This window comes from Chionomys nivalis, chromosome 7 (genome assembly GCF_950005125.1).
Source record: "Chionomys nivalis chromosome 7, mChiNiv1.1, whole genome shotgun sequence".
Taxonomy (NCBI): Eukaryota; Metazoa; Chordata; class Mammalia; order Rodentia; family Cricetidae; genus Chionomys; species Chionomys nivalis.
This window is the reverse complement of record NC_080092.1, coordinates 74,800,963-74,820,364: the sequence shown is the minus strand read 5'-3', so window position 1 is coordinate 74,820,364 and position 19,402 is coordinate 74,800,963. Positions and strand designations below refer to the sequence as shown.

General features: G+C 48.4%; 2 protein-coding genes across 3 annotated transcripts; one reads left to right on the top strand and one right to left on the bottom strand.

Annotated features, from left to right (window-relative positions):
- Nucleotides 1-4,079: 4,079 nt before the first annotated feature.
- Nucleotides 4,080-10,309, bottom strand: Mrpl27 (mitochondrial ribosomal protein L27). The gene is made up of 4 exons (XM_057776276.1): nucleotides 10,231-10,309; nucleotides 7,306-7,431; nucleotides 6,854-6,921; nucleotides 4,080-4,507 (listed from the first exon to the last, which is right to left on the bottom strand). The coding sequence occupies exons 1-4, from the start codon at nucleotides 10,268-10,270 to the stop codon at nucleotides 4,301-4,303; spliced, it is 441 nt and encodes a 146-aa protein (XP_057632259.1). The 5' UTR covers nucleotides 10,271-10,309; the 3' UTR covers nucleotides 4,080-4,300.
- Nucleotides 10,310-12,765: 2,456 nt separating this feature from the next.
- Nucleotides 12,766-19,325, top strand: Eme1 (essential meiotic structure-specific endonuclease 1). Of its 2 annotated transcripts, none has more exons than XM_057775967.1 (8): nucleotides 12,766-13,540; nucleotides 13,627-13,757; nucleotides 16,230-16,316; nucleotides 16,397-16,515; nucleotides 16,696-16,816; nucleotides 17,122-17,237; nucleotides 18,717-18,906; nucleotides 19,098-19,325. In XM_057775967.1, the coding sequence occupies exons 1-8, from the start codon at nucleotides 12,769-12,771 to the stop codon at nucleotides 19,272-19,274; spliced, it is 1,713 nt and encodes a 570-aa protein (XP_057631950.1). In that variant the 5' UTR covers nucleotides 12,766-12,768; the 3' UTR covers nucleotides 19,275-19,325. The 2 variants fall into 2 exon arrangements, with proteins under 2 accessions (XP_057631950.1, XP_057631949.1); XM_057775966.1 differs by having other exon boundaries at nucleotides 16,651-16,816.
- The last annotated feature ends 77 nt before the right edge of the window (nucleotides 19,326-19,402 follow it).

Genomic DNA, 19,402 nt, shown 5'->3' with positions numbered 1-19,402 from the left:
CATTTAGTTCTAAAATGCAACCCCACCAGGCACTTTACCCCACCACTGGCCAGACTGCAGTAAATGCTGGCTTAGGGGCCTTCAGCATCACTGAGGTCCATCCCCCAAAGCTTCAACTTTCTTGCCACCTACTCAAGTCCCACCTTTGTAGCCCGCTCAGTAACAGAGGTGGTTGTGGTTATGACCCACTGGTTAGTTCTGTAGCTTGTCCCCTTATGGCCAGTGGCAGGGACTGAACCGCCGCCCTAGGACCTGAGTGAATGCTATCTAAGTTCTTCACTTGCCTTGCCTTTCTCAAGCTTTCTGCCTTCCCAACTGATTCTCCTCCTGTTGTCAGTAGGGCTCAGTATTGGCCCTTCGTGCCTTACATAACGTGGGGGTCAGAATGAAGACGCTGGACCTCTAGAACTCACTCCTTGAGCTGGCACACTGGGCAAAGCTCAGCCTGGCTTAGCTTAGGGAGTAAGTGGCTGATTGCTGCGCAGGCTGCAGCGTTTTCCCAGTGCCAAGAGGGGGTGTTCCTGGCTATCTAGAAGCAGTACCAGGGTGGGCTATTGGCATTTCTGGAGTCTGGCGCTTCCCATCTTCAGGGAGCAAGTCAGGAAAGCAGAGCTGAGAAACGAAGAGCCCCAGGTTAAAGCTGGTGGTGCGGCACTCTTCAGAGAGGGCAGGGAGGCCCCCAGAACCACTGTTACAGCACTCTGCTGCTCTCACAGGGTGTGGCTGGCCAGCCAGGAAGTGCTAAGGACACAAAGAGAATGACGTTTTGATCGAGAGAAGATGGTTGCTATCTCTGACCTCCATTTAAATGAATCTTTGACACTGTATTCTAACTCTCCAGATGGTGAAGGTGTTGTTTTGTTTATTATTTATTATTTTGGTTTTTCAAGACAGTTTTTCTGTGTAGCCCTGGCTGTCCTGGAACTCTGTAGACCAGGGCAGCCTCGATCTCAGATCTACCTGCTTCTGCCTCCTGAGTGCTGGGATTAAAGGTGTGCACCACCACCACTGCCCGACATTTTGTTTTAATTTATCAGTAGCAATTCTTAGGACAGGAACAAAAAGAATTACCAGCTGGATTCAGCAGATGAGGCACCGGCAGTAAATCAAGCTGTCAAGGTGGATTGCATACGAGAGCCCACAGCCAGGCCCGGCTAACCAGCCTACAGCACAACGGTCCTCAGAGCACTGTCTTATTTTTTAGTGTGTGTATGTATGTGTTGGGGTGTGCACACATGAATAGACCCAAGGACAATGTCAGGTATCCCACTCTACTAGTTTTTGTCTTATCCTCTTGACACTAGCTCTCTTACTGAACCTGGGGCTTGGAGTTTTTTTCAGCGGGCCAGCCTGCAAGCCTTGGGGATCCTTCTGTCTCTAGCTCCCAGCACTGGGGTTACCGGTGCACAAAGCTTTTGTGCATAGGTGCTGGCCAGAGGACTGTCTTCTGGCCTACCAGGAGCAACTGTTCCTTAGGAAAGGAGCCTTTGTGATCCCCTGAGCCTGTATCCTCCAGCCCAGGTTCCCTCCAGCTCAGAGTAGCAGCAGAATTGTACAACATCCTGGTCAGGCCCCTCCCTCGCCATTGGTAAACAAACTGCAGACAACCCTCAGTGAAGACAAAGGTCTCTCTCTTCCTAGCTCCCTAAGGACCCAGCTCTGAAAAGCTAGAGCAGGTTTCTGTAGGCGGGCTGGGGCAACTCCAGCACTGCCAGGCCTCTCCCTAGGGACAGGGCACCATACAGCAGCTAGGTAGGAAGCAAAATAAATTTGAGCTGTGGCCCTAGGCTCTGAACTTCCAACTCTGGGCACCAGATCCAGGCTGGAGGGGTGAGAGCAGAAAATGCTGTTCAGACTGACCTTCCAAAGGCCATCGAGCTGACAGGGAGGGACAGAATGAGCTAGCTGGTGGTAAGGAGTGAACTCTCTTCCCCCTGTGCTTCCTAGACACACCGGGGACCTGAACTTAGCAGAAGCAACAGGAATGACCAGATAGATAATAGGATAAAGAAAGCATCAGGACTCTGCTCTCTTGCAGGACAGCTCTGTGTCCCAGCTTGCCTTGCATCCTGAGGCTTAGCTCCTCCCGAGCCCTGCACCTGGGCCACCTACAGAGGTTTCCCCAGGGAAACAGATGATTCTTGTACCTGCCTCCTCTGAGTGGGGGATGAAGTATGTGCTAGCATCCTGCAGCCAGGGAAGGGGTCTGATGGGGCTAGAACACAACGGAGGAAAAGATGTCCGAAGCTTGGAGAGGCGAGAACATGCCCTGGGCCTTGGGCTCATTGGTCAGACAGAGCAAGGGAAGCTGAGTAACTGGTGCATGACTCCCTTGCTCCCTGTGCTTTTCTTAGTCATAATGGTGTCCCCAGAGAGATATTCTGTACGAGGCTGCCCAGGGACCCATCAGTAAATCCTGCAGCAGTCAGCCTGTGTGTCCAACTGTTGAGAAAATGGCCAGGGCAGATTTCACCAGCAGACTGCATGGTCCTTTGGGCCCTGACTGTTTAGCCCTCTAAGCTTTGGGTGCCTGAAGAACTCAGCTTTCCCCAAATTACTCTTACACCGTGTCTACTTAGCCTGGACAGTGTCCTGGCCCATTGGGCAGGACAAGATAAAGGCCACCAAACCACCAGAGTACTTGAAAACCCCACTTTGCCTCTGTGGACAGACTCCAGGCCAAGAAGGCATGAAAGGGACGGGCAACGTACAACACTGAGACAGCCATGTAAAAGGTGCGCACAGAGATGGCTGAAACCTTTGTCCTCGGATTCTTTAACTGCCACCAAGCTGTGAGAGGCCTCAAGGTCATTGCCTACACTCCCACCCCAACATGGCTTGCTTACCTCTCAGGAAGCAGCCACCATCATAGCCCTTTCCGTTCTTCAGGGGCCTGGAAAGAACAGTTTTGGTTCTCTTGAGATAGGCCTAACTGGCCTCTCATGCATACTCCGCTAGCCCAGCTGACCTCAGTACCTGCAACTCTATACACAGGATGCCAAAACGAATCCCTACAGACTCCAGGCCACCTTTGCCAAGGATTTGGAGGACATAGGGACTCTATATCATCGTACCAGATAACAAGTTCAAAGCAGAACCCCCAAATAGGAAGGTGACTTGTGCCCCATCTCTGGATAGCCTGTGTGCAGGTCATAGGAGCTGTTTAGGAGCCACCTGACTTTACATGCCTTCCTAGTGGACTGCAGCCACTACCACCTGTCTCCAGCTGTCAAAGTGGCCATCTTACCTGCTGTGATTTCCTTCTGGTTCCTCTACTAGAGACCAGACCTCTGAGGTTTGGGCTGGGCAGAAGGTAGAGGCCTGCCTGGGCCTTCACTTGAGTATCCCCAAACCAAACTCTGCCGCTGTTTCTAGTTTAAAATACATCAAGAACCAGAAGATAATGTGGTTCACTGTGTTTGGTGGGCTAGAATAAGCTGTGTGCCACCTACCCTGCCTCACCATTGAAAGGCTCCTCATACCTCAGGGTGGGAGGGCCATGCCCGGGCCTACTGTCCGTCCCACAAGCTCCTGCTCTGAACTTGCAGAGGCAGCGTTTGTGAAGAGCTACAGTAGCCGTCTCTGGGCCTATTGCTGGCTCCCTTTACTGTAGCAGCAGGTGAACGACGTGGCTAGTCATGGCTAGTTGCTTCCTCTACTCCCCAACCCCCAGGCCCAACCCCTGGACCTTTAAGGGACCCAAGGAGGAAGCAGCAATGACACTCTAGAATGGTGGCTCTCAACCTCCCCAAAGCTTCAGCCCTTTAATACAGTTCCTTGTGTTGTGGTGACCCCCAATTATTATATTTTCATTGCTACTTCATAGCTGTAACTTTGTCACTGTCATGAAACATAATGTAAATATATGCTGTGCAGGAGGGTCTTAGGCGACCCCTGTGAGAGACTTGTTCAGTCCCCAAAGGGGTCAGGACCCCCAGGCTGAGAACTACTGCTCTAGAGAACTGCTCTAGAGTTCTCCTGACTCCTTCTAAGGGATGGCGCTAATGAAATCCCCTTAAAACCAGCTCCCTTCCTCAGCTCCTTGCTGATAGGTCTCTTCTTTCTTTCCCATCAGTTGGTACAAACAAAATGGCTAGGAACTAGAGCAGTAAGCAGCCCCATCTGGACTTGTCCCCAAATGGCACAGATGCAGGGCTCCAGCGAGCTTTATTGATGCTCACGTCAGCGCTACCAAAGGGTCTCCAGCAGTCACCATCCAAGGCCTCTTCTCTGGGGACCATGTCCTCAATCTGGCCCTGTGACCTGGCTCCAGTCCCCATCCAGTGGTCTCAAAGGGACTTCAAAGCATGGCTACCAGTTTGAAGGTCCCCTCAGGTTTGGCAGGAACCACGTGGACAAAAGTCTTGTAGAGCACAGCCCCCTTGGGCAGACTGGTGACCAGATCCACAGCTTCCGAGTTGTTGGGATTGGGCACGTAGACGTCTTTGGTGTAGCGGACTATCCCCTCCTCCAGGGCATAGAGGCACTTGTTCCTCCCAAGTCCCACCTGCAACACACAGACCCGGTCAGCTGGAGGAAGACAGGAGGTCACCCCGAGGCTCGGGCCAGACTTCCCCTTCAGAGCGAAGTCTGGAGCAGAAGGGCAGGCTCTGAGAGGTCCCTCTCAGGCTTCTCTTTCCCACTGTTTGTCACTTCTTTGCCTCTGCTCCTTCACCAACTCCATAAGAAAGGAGGGAGCAGAAAACAGCCCCCGACACTGGTAACAGCAGTAATGTCCACACCGCTTGTTAGAAGCCACAGCGGGAAGATCCCAAGCCAGGCCCACAAAGGCGCCACTAATCACTGGACCTGACAGCATGCTTTGTTTACACTTAGAAAGTTTAGATTCCATGGAGAATAGATATCAAGACTGCATGGGTACTAGATCTGCTAATACGATAATGACATCGAGCTTCCACAGTAAGTCCTTACAGTTAAGTCCTGAGGTTAAAAACTTTCTCACACCATTACATCAGAACTCATTTCTTACCTAGTGCATTAGATATTTCCAGCCCCCTTTCCAGATACTACAAAGTTAAATGTTTTCCTAAATAGCATATTTAATATAGATTTTTGCATTTTTTAAAGATTTATTTATTTATAACGTTTATAGTATTCCTCCTGCACGTTTGCCTGCAGGCCAGAAGAGGGCACCAGAGCTCATTATCGATAGTTGTGAGCCAACATGTGCTTGCTGGGAATTGAACTCAAAACCTCTGGAGTGCTCTTAACCTCTGAGCCACCTTACCAGCCTCTTAATATAGATTTTTAAAAACTGCCTATACTTTTTTCTTTTACAACTTGAAATTAGATGCATAGTAAAACCTGAGGGGCTGGAGAGATGACTCAACGGCTAGAAGCACTTGCTGTTCTTCCAGAGGACCTGAGTTGACTTCCCAGGGGATCCAACACTCTTTTCTGGCCTCCTAGGACATCCACACATACAGACACAGATATCTAGCTAGCTAGCTGGCTAAACAGACAGACATATTTTTTAAGAAAAGAGAGAGAAAGGCATGGTGGTGCATGCCTGCAATGTTTGCCAGGACTTAGGAGGGGATCACTACAATCTTAAGACCAGCTGGGGATCCATGGAAAGTTCCAGGCCTAGAGGTACACAGCAAGGAGACCTTGTCTCAGAAACAAACAAAAGAACACAGATGTGTGGCAAGTCTTGCTCACCAGCCTAGTACTATTTGGTATCTCTCTCTGACTGAGAACATGAGTCTACAAGCCACGAGAGGTGGCACACAGCTGTAACCCCAATACTCAGGTGGCTGTGACAGGAGAATGGAGAATTCAAGACCAGCTTGGACAATATAATGAAACCCTTTCTAACCAAACGAACAACAAAATAATAATAAAACCAAACAACAACAATAATATGGTTCAAATCCTAGCTCTGCTAAATACTACGTGATCTTTGGTAAGTTACTTTCCCGTGTCTGCTAACTGTGGATAAACTCCCTACTATGTTCATAAGGTCATCTTAAGGATGGAATGAATGGACCATGAAAAACCTGGAGCATACTTAGCTCAAACACATCCACTTCTACTGTTATTATTCACATCCAATACCTTTCTTTGGGAGGGGGTTGAGAGTAGGGGTTGCTGATAGGGTCTCACTCCGTAGTTCTGGCTGGCCTCGAACTCAGAGATCTGCCTGCTTTTGACTTGAGTCCTGGGTTGAAGGCATACACCAACATGCTGGACTTGATGTTTAAAATTTTTATTTTATGTATGTAGGTGTTCTGCTTACATGTATATCTGCTACCACCGAGGACAGAGAGGGTCAGATCCTCTAGAACCGAAGTCACATGTTTGTGACTCACCACGTGGGTGCTGGGAACTGAACCCAGACGCTCTTAAAGCTGAGCCATCTCCCAGCCCCTATGATGTTGTTTTTAACTTAAGAAAAGTATTTATTGAATCTAATTCTAGTAGAATAAAAATATTTCTTCCTTTTGAGTCATGAGAGGGGAAATGTTTTAAAATTATAAATTTATAAGAACACTGAAAAGCACACACATCACTAAGAAGTCTGTCACTTTCAAAGATAACTGTATTTTAAGCATATTGTTTCTAGGTCCTCAGGCAGCTGCAAATGCCCCATATATTATATTATATAACCCACTTCCATTTTCTATGGAAAAGAAAAACGAGGCCCAGATCTAATGCTATGATCTAATGTTAGGCAAATCTCAGCTTAAATAGGGTTCCACCACTCTCTGAGCCTCTGACATTTCAACCATAAACTAGAGATAATATCCACCTCATCGGGATGGGCCAAGGACAGATGAGCATGAAAAGGCTGCCCTGGGAAAGAAAAGGGGGAAGAGCGAGAGCAACTCACATGGGCGCCTGGGTGCCATCGAAACTGCCGCTGAGTGCCAAGGATGTTCCCAGCATGAACATAGTGACCTAAAAGAAAAGTCCACAGTTGAGCTGACTCAGCACCAGTGATCCCAGAAGCACAACAAAATGCTGAGAAATCATGACACTGCAAGGGCTGTCACTAACCCCCCAAGCCTACTCCTGGAAAACACCTCCAAGATGGGCCTACATAAATAGCAAGACACACGCACGCATGCACGCACCACCCAGCAGTCTCTTTTTGGTTGCATGGCTAGGAAACCAGAACTCCGTGGGACCCGAACCCCTCCCTGGATCTCATCTGCCCCTCCAATGGGGAGCCCATGCAATGGTGAACTGTGAGGGTACACGCGAGGCACCGCAGGACAGTTCCGCTCTTCTAAGAAAGCGCAGGGATGTAGCTGGAAAACAGAAACGAAGGCACACCCTCACCTTCTATTTTCTTGATGCCATAGTGTTTGCCTCGTGACTTCCCGCCCAGGTTCTTGGAGCTGCCGCCTGTCTTCTTGGACGCATGTCTGACTGCAAGAGCTGCAGCTGTCTTGGGGCTGAAAAGGGCTGTGAATGCAGAGCAAACAGAAACACTGCTGAGGGGCTCCAAACAGGATGTGCTTTCTTTGCCTCCTGTGGATCATGTGCTAAGCTGAGCAGCAGCAAGGGAGATGAGAAAGATGAAAGATGTGCGAAGGGAACAGGAATGCTAAGGTCAGTGTATGGTGTTCAGAGAATGTGGGGCAGGGAGCAATTCAGGCCTGGAATAGATAAGCTGAGAGGTAAGGGTGGCGCGGGATGTGTGTGTGTGTGTGTGTGTGTGTGTGTAAGGGCAGGTAATGAGCATAAACAGAGGAAGAAATAAACATCGTGTGCTCTAGCTCCCGACACATTCGGTCCTGTTGGACAAGAAACAGAAGTGGACACCAGAGAGCTGCCTGCTTCAAAATTCAATCTCAGCCAGGTGGCAGCGGCACATGACTTTAATCCCAGCACTTGGGAGGCAGAAGCAGGTGGATCTCTGTGAGTTCGAGGCCAGCCTGGTCTACAGAGGGAGTTAGTTCCAGGACATCCAGGACTGTTTCACAGAGAAACCCTGTCTTAGAAAAACAAAGCAAAACAAAATTCAGTCTCATGCCCTAGGGAAGGGCCAGATCACGGGGCAGGCAAAGGGGCTTTTGCTTCAGCGCCACTGACCACTTTCTTAGCTAGCCACTCTCCCACTGACCAGTTCTCAACTATACACCAGGGCAGCAGCCTGCCAGGGTGCCTCTCACAGGAGGTGGGCCATTTCAGAACGGTCACATGTTCAACCTAGATCAGCACTAATCCGACCTCTCCCCTTATCCCAATGTGCTCAACGACGTTTATTTTAAAAGGCAAATGACGTGGGAGGAGTTGGAAGGGGTAAATATGATCAAAATACATTATATATATGTATATATATTATATATATGAATAAAATTCTCAAAGAACAAAAACACTTCTAAAAGAACATTATCTAAAATGTGTACTAATGGGGCTGGAGAGGTGGCTCAGAGGTTAACAGCACTGACTGCTCTCGCAGAGGACCTCAGTTCAATTTCTTCCACTCATGCAGTGCCTCACGACCATCTGTAACTCCAGTTCCAGGGGATCCGAAGGCTTTTTCTGACCTCTGTGGGTACCAGGAGCACAGCATGGTACACAAACATCACACAGGCAAAACACTCACACACATAAACTGCAAGCTATCATGGGCAGTCTGTTTTTAGCTCTCTAGGGAAGATTACAGGATCGTGTCAGTCAGTATCTGTAGAAAGGCTTTATGGGGGTTTGAAGCATAAACTCACAGTGCCAGTTACCTAGGTTTCTCAAGTTCTCATGAAAACACAAGAAACTCGCTGGGATACAGGGCTGGAGATAATAACTTACAGAGCAGGCTGGGCAGAATGGCACATGAATGCCTTTGATCCCAGCACTAAGAAGGCAGAGGGAGGCTGATGTCTGTGAGTTCAAAGCAGTCTGGTCTATAGAGTGCATTCCAGCAGGACAGTAAGAGCTGCATAGTGAGACCCTTTAATCCCAGCACTTGGGGAGGCAGAGGCAGGCGGATCTCTGTGAGTTCGAGGACAAGCCTGGTCTACAAGAGCTAGTTCCAGGACAGGTAGGGCTGTTACACAAAGAAACTCTGTCTCAAAAAACCAATATATATATATATTTGTTTTGTTGATATCAACAAAACAAAGGAAAAAAGAACTTACAGAGACATGTTCAATGTTCGCCATTGGGATCATTCTCATTTTAAACATCCATGTTTTTTTTCTCTCTGTAGCCCAGGCAGGCCTTGAACTTGCAATCCTCAGGCCTCAGCCTCACACAAAAACTGTAGTTACAGGCATGCACTACCTGGCTTTGGTCACTGACTTAATGGGTGACCGACGTTTTGCTCATCTACATTCATTAATCTTTGTTTCATTCATTAATCTTTGCTCTTGTGAGAAACATGGAGAACCTGCAGGTTACTCCTTTTCCCGCATTTCAGACCAGTAAGATCTGTGGAGTCCATCTTCAGAACAGATGCCATATTCACCCACGTTCCTCCAAGTTCACGACCATCACCACTAATATCCTGGCCAAATTATCCTATAGCAAGGCTACTAGTCCAGCTTTCCATGGTTTGCCATGATGGTTATTTTATTTATTTATTTATAGTTTTTGAGACTGTGAGCTGGGCTGGCCTTGGACCTGAGACAATCCTCCTGCCTCAGGCGCTTAAGTGCAGGGATTACAAGCACCCTCATTTCTACCTGATTTCGTTTTCATTCCTTGTTATTTATTTGCATCTAGCCCGCCCCCTCGTAACTTGCTACTCAAAATGGAAAACTGGATCGAGTCACTTTCTTGCTTTCTTTCCGCACGTGGTTAGGTCTCTCTCTTTCAGGTCTTAATTATCCCTTCAGAAGAGTTCCTTGAAGGCCTAATCTAGGATTCTCCACAGCGCTCATCACAACTACAGCTAAGTTATTTACGTGTTTACTGTCGTACCTACTGAACTCACAGGGGTTGTTATTATCTTTATGCTGATACACTCCACAGCGTCTCATCAGACCTGAGCACGGGCCATGGTCATATACAACTGAAAACTCAGCACTAAGACGCAAACTACATTACAAAAACAAAAGCTAAGTCCTGAATAATGACTCGATGAACTTTTTTTAACTCTTCTTCAGCACCGCCCACCACGAGCCACGTGATCGGAGACAGCCCGCCTCCAAAGGTCGTGAGTCCCTCTCTCCTTTAGCACCCAGGGTTCACCTTGAATCTAGTTTTCATTTCCCAGCCTCCCTGCTTGCTCGCCCCACAACAACCACAGCGCTGAGATACCTTCTGCCCTCGTCCTCAGGACAAGCACTGCCGACGCCATGCCCGCTGCTTCGCATTCGCTTCCGGGCTGGGAAACCTGCTTCCGCTACCGGAAGCTCTACTTCCGTATCCTGCGTACAATTCAAAGAGTGGCGGGAGCAGTAGCAGGTGAGCGCCGATCTCCTGGGTTTTGTGGCCAGTACCTCTGGGGGCTTCTACGATGGACCGCTGGCCTCAGAGGCGGGGAGCATGTCAGGAACGGACATTCGTCCCCCTGCGGGAGTCATCCGAAGCCTAGGGAGGGACCAGGATGAGGCTCAGCCAGATTCTGTACTAAACTGGTTTGGTCGTAGATGCACACTTTCATTTAATTCCTACAAACCTAAATTACCATTATTGTGTTAAAGAAACCGAGATCCAGGAAGGGAGTCTTTCAAGAATCATCCTGGGACACACCTACAGTCACTATTTGCTGATAGAACGACTCTTGCGTGTAACCCAGCAGTTCAGGCAGGCTTTAGTATACACAGGAGAAGTGTGAAAACATACTCATTTAATATATTTGTACATGAGTGTTTGTAGCAACATTATTCATAGCAGCCAAGAAAGGGAAGCAAACTGTCCATCAAGCAATAAATGCTTAAGCAAAATGTGGTCGATGCACACAGTGGAATAGTATTCAGCTATAAAAAGGAAGGCAGTACTGTCACAGAAGGACTTGAAAGCATGACCGTGAAAGACACCAGCCACAAAAGACTGTGTGCTTATATGAAATATACAGAATGCAGAAGTCCATAGAGATAATAGACTTTATTTTGGTTGTTAGGTGCTGGGATAGGGAAAGAATGGGCAATGACTTTTTGATGGTTATGGAATCTCTCTTTTGAGACAGTCTCACTATGTCGTGTAGGCTGACCTTGAACTCAAAACATCCTCCTGTATCTTCTGTATCTTCCTCCTGCGAGGCAGGATTGCAGTTGTGCACCAGCCTGCCCAGTTTATATACAATTTCTTTTCATGGTGATGAAGACATTCTGGAATTAGATGACGGTAATGGTTAAAGAACACAAATGTATCAAACCCCACTAATCTGTATGAGGGCTTTATTTGTTTCCCCGGGCATTAAACCCATGCATGGCCCTATTCGTACTAAGAAAGTCCACCACTGAACTAATTTCTCAAACTCCTAAAGTATATATTAAATATTATAAACTGCTTATGTGACTTATAAATATGAATTCTGATAAAAAGTATGTGAATTATTATTTTTTCCATGTGTGTATGTCTGTGCACACAAGCGCACTCAAGTATGTGCAGAGGCACGAATGTGGAGGTCAAAGGACAGCCCTTAGGAGTCAATTCTCCCTCCGCCATTGACGTTCTGGGGACTGAACTCGGGTTGTCAGGCTAGGTGACACGCATCATGCATCTTGGCTTGCTGATTCATGTTATTGGCGTATGTTTTTTAAAAATTCATTTGTTTTTATTTTTATGTGTACGTGGCGGTCAGAAGAGGGCATTGAACCTCCTGGTGCTGAAATTACAGGTGGTTGTGAGAGCTCCCCAATGTGGGTGCTGGGACCTGGACTTGGTCCTCAGTTAGTACCATATAAATTCTTAACTGCTCTCTCTCCAGCACCAGCATGTTTTTTATTTATTATTTTCTTTTGAAAGATCTCCATGTTAGGGGCCAATGAGATGATTCAAAGGGTAAAAGGTGCTTGCTGCCAAGGCTGATGACATGGGTTCAACCCCCAGGGCTCACGCTGTGGAAGGACAAAATAACTTCCGGAAAGTCCTCTGGTTGCCGCATGTGGGCTGGGGTGTGCACATGCCCACACACATACATACATAGTCTTAGAAAGTGTTTTCATGATCTCCATGTGGACTCAGGAATTATTGTGTGTACTTGTAGTCCCAGCGCTTGTGAGAGGCAGGAGATGAGTTCACAGTCTTTCTCAGCCGCACGAATTCAAGGCCAGCCTGAGCTACATCAGACTCTCTCAAAAAGAAAACAGAAAACTGTGTCAAATGCAGAGATCAGCAAGGGGCTAGCATTGTGTTTTGTTAGTATTTCCGTTAAAGTGGGTGGGTTTTTTTGTTGTGTGTGTTTTGTTTTTTTTGTTTGTTTGTTTTTTGTTTTTTTTTTGAGACAGGGTTTCTCTGTAGCTTTGGAGCTTTGGAGCCTATCCTGGAACCAGCTCTGTAGACCAGGCTGATCTCAAACTCACAGACATCTGCCTACCTCCGCATCCCGAGTTCTGGGTTTAAAGGCGTGCGCCACCACCGCCCGGCTCCATTAAGGTTTTGTAATAGTAACTGTATTTTGATTATAACTCACCATGACCTAGAAATTTCGGTTTTAAAGCGAGGATCCTGTTGGCATACCAGTGTGGCCATTTTGAGTTCCAGATTATTCAATCTGTTGGAGTATGTCCTATTTCTCTGATTCTCTTAACATACTTATTTTCATAAAGCTTGGCCACATGAGCACCTCTAGTGGACCAGCTTGAATGGTCTCATGTATGTTCTCGTCTTTCCTTTTAGGCAATTAACTTGATGGCGCTAACAAAGCCATCCCTCTCGCTGCTTTCCTCAGAGAGTGATTCTGAGGAATTGCCCACACTTGCCTTTCTGATGAAGGAGCCATCTTCAGCTGACAGGATTCAGCCTCAAAGGGAAAAGATTGTAGTGGTTGTCACCTCAGATTCTGAGGCCTCCTGTCCTCCCTCACCAGGCTTGGAAGATCCACCGTTTGTCCTAGCTGCAGCTGAAGCTCTCACACAGGCAGGGCCCGTCAGAGTGCTAAGCAGCGGCAGTGAGGATGAAGATGTACTTGTCCCCCTGGCTGAGAGGATCTCCTGTAAGTTTTTGACCCACAAGCAGCTGAACCCTGAGTGCTCTAGCTCCTCACTCAAAACAGTTTCGGATCATCAGCATGATACAAGTGGACTGGGTGACTGGAAAAAGCAGCCATTTCCAAAGATCCCTGATGGTCCTCTCCACAATGTCTTAGAGAAGAGCCCAGCAAATGACAGGGACTCTGTCTCAGACAGTCCGGGCCGTCAGCTTCCACCGTACCTGTCGGCCTGCAGTGAGTTGGCAGTAACCAATCCAGTTCCTGACATCTCTCTACCTCAGAAGAGAACCAAGCACAGTCAGAAGGTCCAGAGAAGTGGCGCTCAGGGATGCTGGCCGCCACGACAAGCAAGCAGGAAGGAAAACACCCCAAGGCAGCCTGAAAAGAAAAAGAGGACAGCGATGGTCAATAGGCTGAAAGCCCAGAGGCCAGAGGAATGCATGAAGCACATTGTGGTGGTGCTGGACCCAGGTTCTTGCAGATTCCAGCTTCTCCCCTGAGCCCAGCAGACTGTGTCCTGGACTCCCCTATGACCAGCCATTTCTAATCTATTGCAGTGCTTTTACAGATGGAAGGCGGGGGCCAGCTCCTGGGAGCATTGCAGTCTATGGAGTGCAGCTGTGTGATTGAAGCTCAGGCCGTGCCTCGAAGTATCACTTGGAGGAGGAGGAGGACAGAGCTGGAAGAGGTATGAGCTTCTGGCTGAAAGTTCTCCTTCCCCTTCACCCTCTAGCATTGCAGGATAAACTGCTGTACTGCCCCTGCTTGAGACTGAGTGGCAAAGTTGTCACTGTCCCCAAGTCTGAAGGGATGAGGTGAGGCAGTGGTTAGCAGACTCCAGAAGGATGAGAGGGCCAACACTATTATAGGCAACCCTGAGAAATAATCAGGCAGAGTTCGTTCTCTTTGCCTTGAGTGTGCCACTCAGGTTCCTAACTGGGAACCCAAGGGCCTGGGGATCACGTGATGTCTAGACATAGCTTAAGCAGAGTGGGACGGGAAGAGAATTTGTGTGCAATCCCTAGTTCTCTAGCTGGGCTTTGGGATCAGAGTAACTGTGTTTAAATCCTCGTGGCTCGACTGCTGGACTCTGCAGGTTATCACACGTCTTTGGGCTTCAGTTGCCTGTTGTAGAGTGGAGGAGTCGGGAACATCACTTGCCCCTGTTGGAGGGTCTCAGTGAGACAATCTGGCACGAGCATCCAGTAGGCTTGCAGCACACGGTCATCCTCAATCCCGGGTTCTCTGCGTTACTTACTTACGTTCCCACTATTCCTCCTATCTGTGAATCCACTCTGCCCTTCAAGAGTTTAGAAATGAGCGCACACCTTTAATCTCAGCACTCTGCAGGTGGCTCTCTGTGAGTTCAAGGCCAACCTGGTCTACAGAGCGAGTTTCAGGACAGCTAGGACTGTTACATAGAAAAACACTGTCTTGGGGGGAGGGGGGAGTTTAGAAACAAAACAAAGCCTTAAGATGTTTGTTTCCCTCTCTCTCAGTAACTTAGGACAGTCACCTACACATTTATCTTGTGTTAATAGCAAAACTATATTCATAGCTGGGCATGGTGGCACACACCTTTGATCCCAGCACTTAGGAGACAAAAGCAGGTAGATCTCTGAGTATGAAACTCAGCCTCATTTATGTATAAGTGATCAGGCCATTATGTATTGAGACCTTGTCTCAAAACAAACAAAACCTCTTATACTGATAGAGCAGTTTATCTTGGAAGACACTCTGCCCTCTCTTATGTTCCCGTTACAGCTGTCCTGAAGGCTGAAATCTCCATGTTTCACAGGCAGGGAAGTGGAATAGAAAGAGTTGAAGGCTCACGGCGGGAACTAGACCCTGGAGCTCCTCCACCTGCACCTGCTTGCTGTGCTAGGAGTCTTGTATTGGGTTCTAGGGACCGTGAGAAAACTGTGCAAGTCTTGCTCCCATTCCTTTCTCAGCACCCTGTTACTTACCCTGTTAAGGCCCTGAAGCACCTTGGCTTTAACTGAGCCCTTGGTCTGTTGGAGGTTTTCTTTTTTATCTTTTTTCCCTGGTGGTGCTGGGGATGGAGCCCAGGGCTTCATGTATATTAGGCAAACACTCTACTGTTGAGCTGCCTATACACACAGCACCAATGCCCCGACCCCCTTTTTCTGAGATAGGGTCTCTCTATGTAGCCCTGGCTGGCCTTAAACTCAGATCCACCTGCCTCTGCCTCCCAAGTGCTGAGATTAAAGGCATTTGCCACCATGCTTGGCAATCCTTTCTTCTTTTTTTTTTAAATTGAATTTTGAGACAGGGTTCCCCTGTATGGCCCTGACTGCCCTGGAACTCTCTATGTAGACCAGGCTGGCCTTGAAGTCAGAGATCTGCCTACCTCTGCCTCTTGAGAGCTGGGATTAAAGGTGTGTGCCACACTCCCGGCTTTTTTTTTTTTTTTTTTAAATGTGCTTTGGTGTGAAGGTGTCAGATCCCCTGGAACTAGAGTTACAGATATTTGTGAGCTGCCATGTGGATGCTGGAAATTGAATTGAACCTGGGTCCTCTGGAAGAGCAGTCAGTGCTCTTAACCTCTGAGCCATCTCTCCAGCCCACCACCACTCCCAACTTTAAAACTGCGTTATTGTTGTATACATGTATGTGTGCCATGGCGCATGTGTGGAGGCCAGAGGACAACTTTGTGGCATCACACTTCTCTCCTTCCACCTTTACATGGGTTCCTGGCATCAAACTCCAGTCCTCAGCCTTGTGTGGCAAGTACTTTTAGCCCCTGAATCATGTTGCCCATGTTCATACTCTGTCTCTGAGATGCAGGGAATAGCGCTGGACAGTCGAGGGAGGGAGGGGCCGGACCACAGGTGGGTTTTCTTGCCACCACGACATCATTCAAGAAGGAAAGACTAGCCGGGCGGTGGTGGCGCACGCCTTTAATCCCAGCACTCGGGAGGCAGAGGCAGGCGGATCTCTGTGAGTTCGAGACCAGCCTGGTCTACAAGAGCTAGTTCCAGGACAGGCTCCAAAAACCACAGAGAAACCCTGTCTCGGAAAAAAAAAAAAAAAAAAGACGGAAAGACTATTACACAGGGCCATTCCCCTGGAAGATCTAGCTCGCCCACAGGAACCACAGCCGCTGACCTTCCCCGACTGTGTTCTTGGTCTTTGGCAGGATGGAGGAGACTGGGTGGAAGAGCCGACCATCCTGGTGTTGCTCCTAGCAGAGGCCTTCATGTCCATGGTCTACAACGGAAAGCAGGTGTGCGGGGTTGGGGGTAGAATGGTGCCAGCTTCTTCCCAAGGAATTAGTGTTAATGCCCTTTCTGCTACTTTATGCAGGGAAGTACCAGCATTACCGAGAAAGGGAAGGAGACACTTCGGGGCTTTGTAACTGATGTCACAGCAAAGACAGGGAAAGCATTGTCACTGGTGATAGTGGACCAGGAGAAATGCTTCAGGTATGGCTATGCCCTATAGATACAGGCCTTAAAGGGGCAGGTCGTGGGTTATCAAGGGGGAGCTTGTTCACCCTGGCTGCAAGGCATTCTGCAAGATGGTGTCCCTGACAAGCCATAGGCTGTGGGGGTCAATAGTCTGGCAACACTTCTGCCTGGCTCAGTTTCGGGCTGCTGTTCCAGGGCTCAGAATCCGCCAAGGAAAAGGAAATCAGGAATGGCAAATAAACAGGCTAAAGAGAAGCAGCAGAAGAGACAAGAGTCTAGCACAAGGCTCATGATGTCCAGGTTAGACATGGAAGAGGTAAGAAATCCTTTTGCCTGGGAGCATGGGGGATCACGGGAGAGGGTAGAAGGGGACAGAGGAGGAAGGGAGGGGAGCAGAGAAAAATATCTCAATAAAAACAAAAAAAAATAAGAAATCCTGTTGCCCGGGTCAGGTGAGTGCTCACTCTTATCTAACTAGGTTTCCAACTGAGACCAATGAAAGGCTCTGGCACTTCTGTCTGCCTTGGATTGAGTAGGAAAGGGGTAAATGGAGCCAAGAGGTTCAGAGTAGCTTCAGGGAACACTGAGAAGGCTTCCAACCAGTCTCTCCACTCTTCCTAGGCATTGGTGGATCTGCAGCTACATACAGAAGCCCAGGTTCAGATGGTGCAGAGCTGGAAAGAGCTGGCTGACTTTACCTGCGCGTTTACAAAGGCTGTGGCTGAAGCTCCCTTCAAGTAAGTGACTGGGAGGATGCCCTCCACTCTAGGTCTTGCTTTTCCCTTGGTTCTTAGAGCCAGAGAAAATGTGTCTTTCTCCTAAACTGCCACCAGCCCAGTGCCTGTTTTTAGGCAGAACCCTATCTTATGCTGGAGATCCTTGGCAAAAGCCTCATATCTAGGGGGCTAGAGACATGGCTCAGTGGTTAAGAACACTTGCTGCTCTTGTACAGGACCCAGGCTGTTCCCAGCAGCCACATGGCAGTTCACAACTATCTGTAAGACCCTCTTCTGGCCTGTGAGGGCACCAGACAAGTAAGTAATACACATATATACATGGAGGCAAACACTCATACACATTAAATTCCAGCCCTTTTTAAAAATATTCTCGCCGGGTGATGGTGGCGCACGCCTTTAATCCCAGCACTCGGGAGGCAGAGGCAGGCGGATCTCTGTGAGTTCGAGACCAGCCTGGTCTACAGAGCTAGTTCCAGGACAGGCTCCAAAACCACAGAGAAACCCTGTCTCGAAAAAACCAAAAAAAAAAAAAAAATTCAGCTTAAAAATATTCTCTTTAACTTAGAGGCAAGTAAGTCTATTGTATAAGTTGATGCTGGATTACTAGGAGTCATTCAGGTCAGATCTTGAATGATCCTAGTCAGAACTGTAAACTCATGGACCTCAGAGACAACCCTGTTCAGGTGCTTTATTATATTAAAGGAATGGAGAACTGAGATTGAGCTGTTGAAGCCCCCAGGAAGTGAGAACCAGAAATAGTATCCAAATTGCCCATTACTCAGTCCCCTTTGCCTACAACCCCACCTTAACATCAGGGGAAAAACTATTATCTTCTCTAGTGAAAAGGACTAGAAGCAGGGGTTGTTCTTTAATCTTTTTGCATGTGTGTATATGTGTGCATGCATGTGTTTGAGACTGTGGGCAATAACCTCAGGTTCAGGTCTTACTGAAAATGCAGGAACTCCTTTGCCACTGCATATGTAGGGCTAGCTGGCCTGTGATTCCAGGGATCCTGTCTCATATCCCATAACCCCCCTGTAGCTCTGGGGTTACAGATGCGGCACTTTACCCACTCAGTTACTTCCTTGGGCCCCAGATGCAATTTTTCCTTTTTATGTTTATGGGTGTTTGCCTGCATGTGTGTGCAATGCCTAAGGAGGGCAGAGGGGGGCATCAGAGCCCTTGGGTTTGGAGTCAGGTAATAGTGAGCTGCCGTGTGAGTGCTGGGAATCAAATCTACTTAGGCAGAGCAGTCAGGGCTCTTAACTGCTGAGTCACCACCTCTCCAGCCCCATCCCACCCCCAACTAAATGCAGTTTTTATGGGAACCTGCAAACAGTACTATGCTTGAGAACAAAGAGGTGCAAACTGGCCTGATGTAACACTAAGTCTACCTCCAGGTCACTGGGGAACTCAGTCCACAGTTGAGGGGACAAATAAGTAGGAAAGGAACTCAGGTCCCCAATGGTGCTCTTGCAGGAAGCTCCGGGATCAAACCAGCTTTTCCTTCTGCCTGGAGAAAGACTGGGCTGGAGGGATGAAAGTGGACCCAGCTGGTAGGGGACTTGCAGCGATCTGGAGGAGGCAGATTCAGCAGCTGAACCGAGTCAGTCTGGAAACGGCCAGCACTATTGTGGACGCCTATCCCTCACCACGGCTCCTGGTGCAGGTATACTGCTATGGGGGCCTCACTCTCCAGAATTCCCAAGGGAGTTTCTATTGAGGGGCTAGGAATGTAGGTCAGCAGTGTGGGTTATCTGGTCTGGGACATTTTCTTCTGCCTCAAATTGACCTGACTACCAAGGGATGGCCATGGGTGGGTGGGTAGTATGGTGTTAAAAGGTCATTTGCCACTTCCAGGCTTATCAGCGGTGTTTTTCTGAGCAAGAACGTCAGAACTTGCTGGCTGACATACAGGTACGCCGTGGAGAAGGTGTGACATCTACCTCCCGCCGTGTTGGGCCAGAACTATCCAGGCGGCTCTACCTTCATATGACTACACTACAACCAGACCTCATCCTAGACAGTGTTGACTGACATCCGCAGCAACAGGGAACTTCCCCATCCTTGACCTGACAGCAGAGAGGGCCAAAGTACCTCCTAGGTACAGTAGGGGTGGAGTCTCCTTGTGGGAGCAGAGACGGTGAAACACTACAAACTACCTC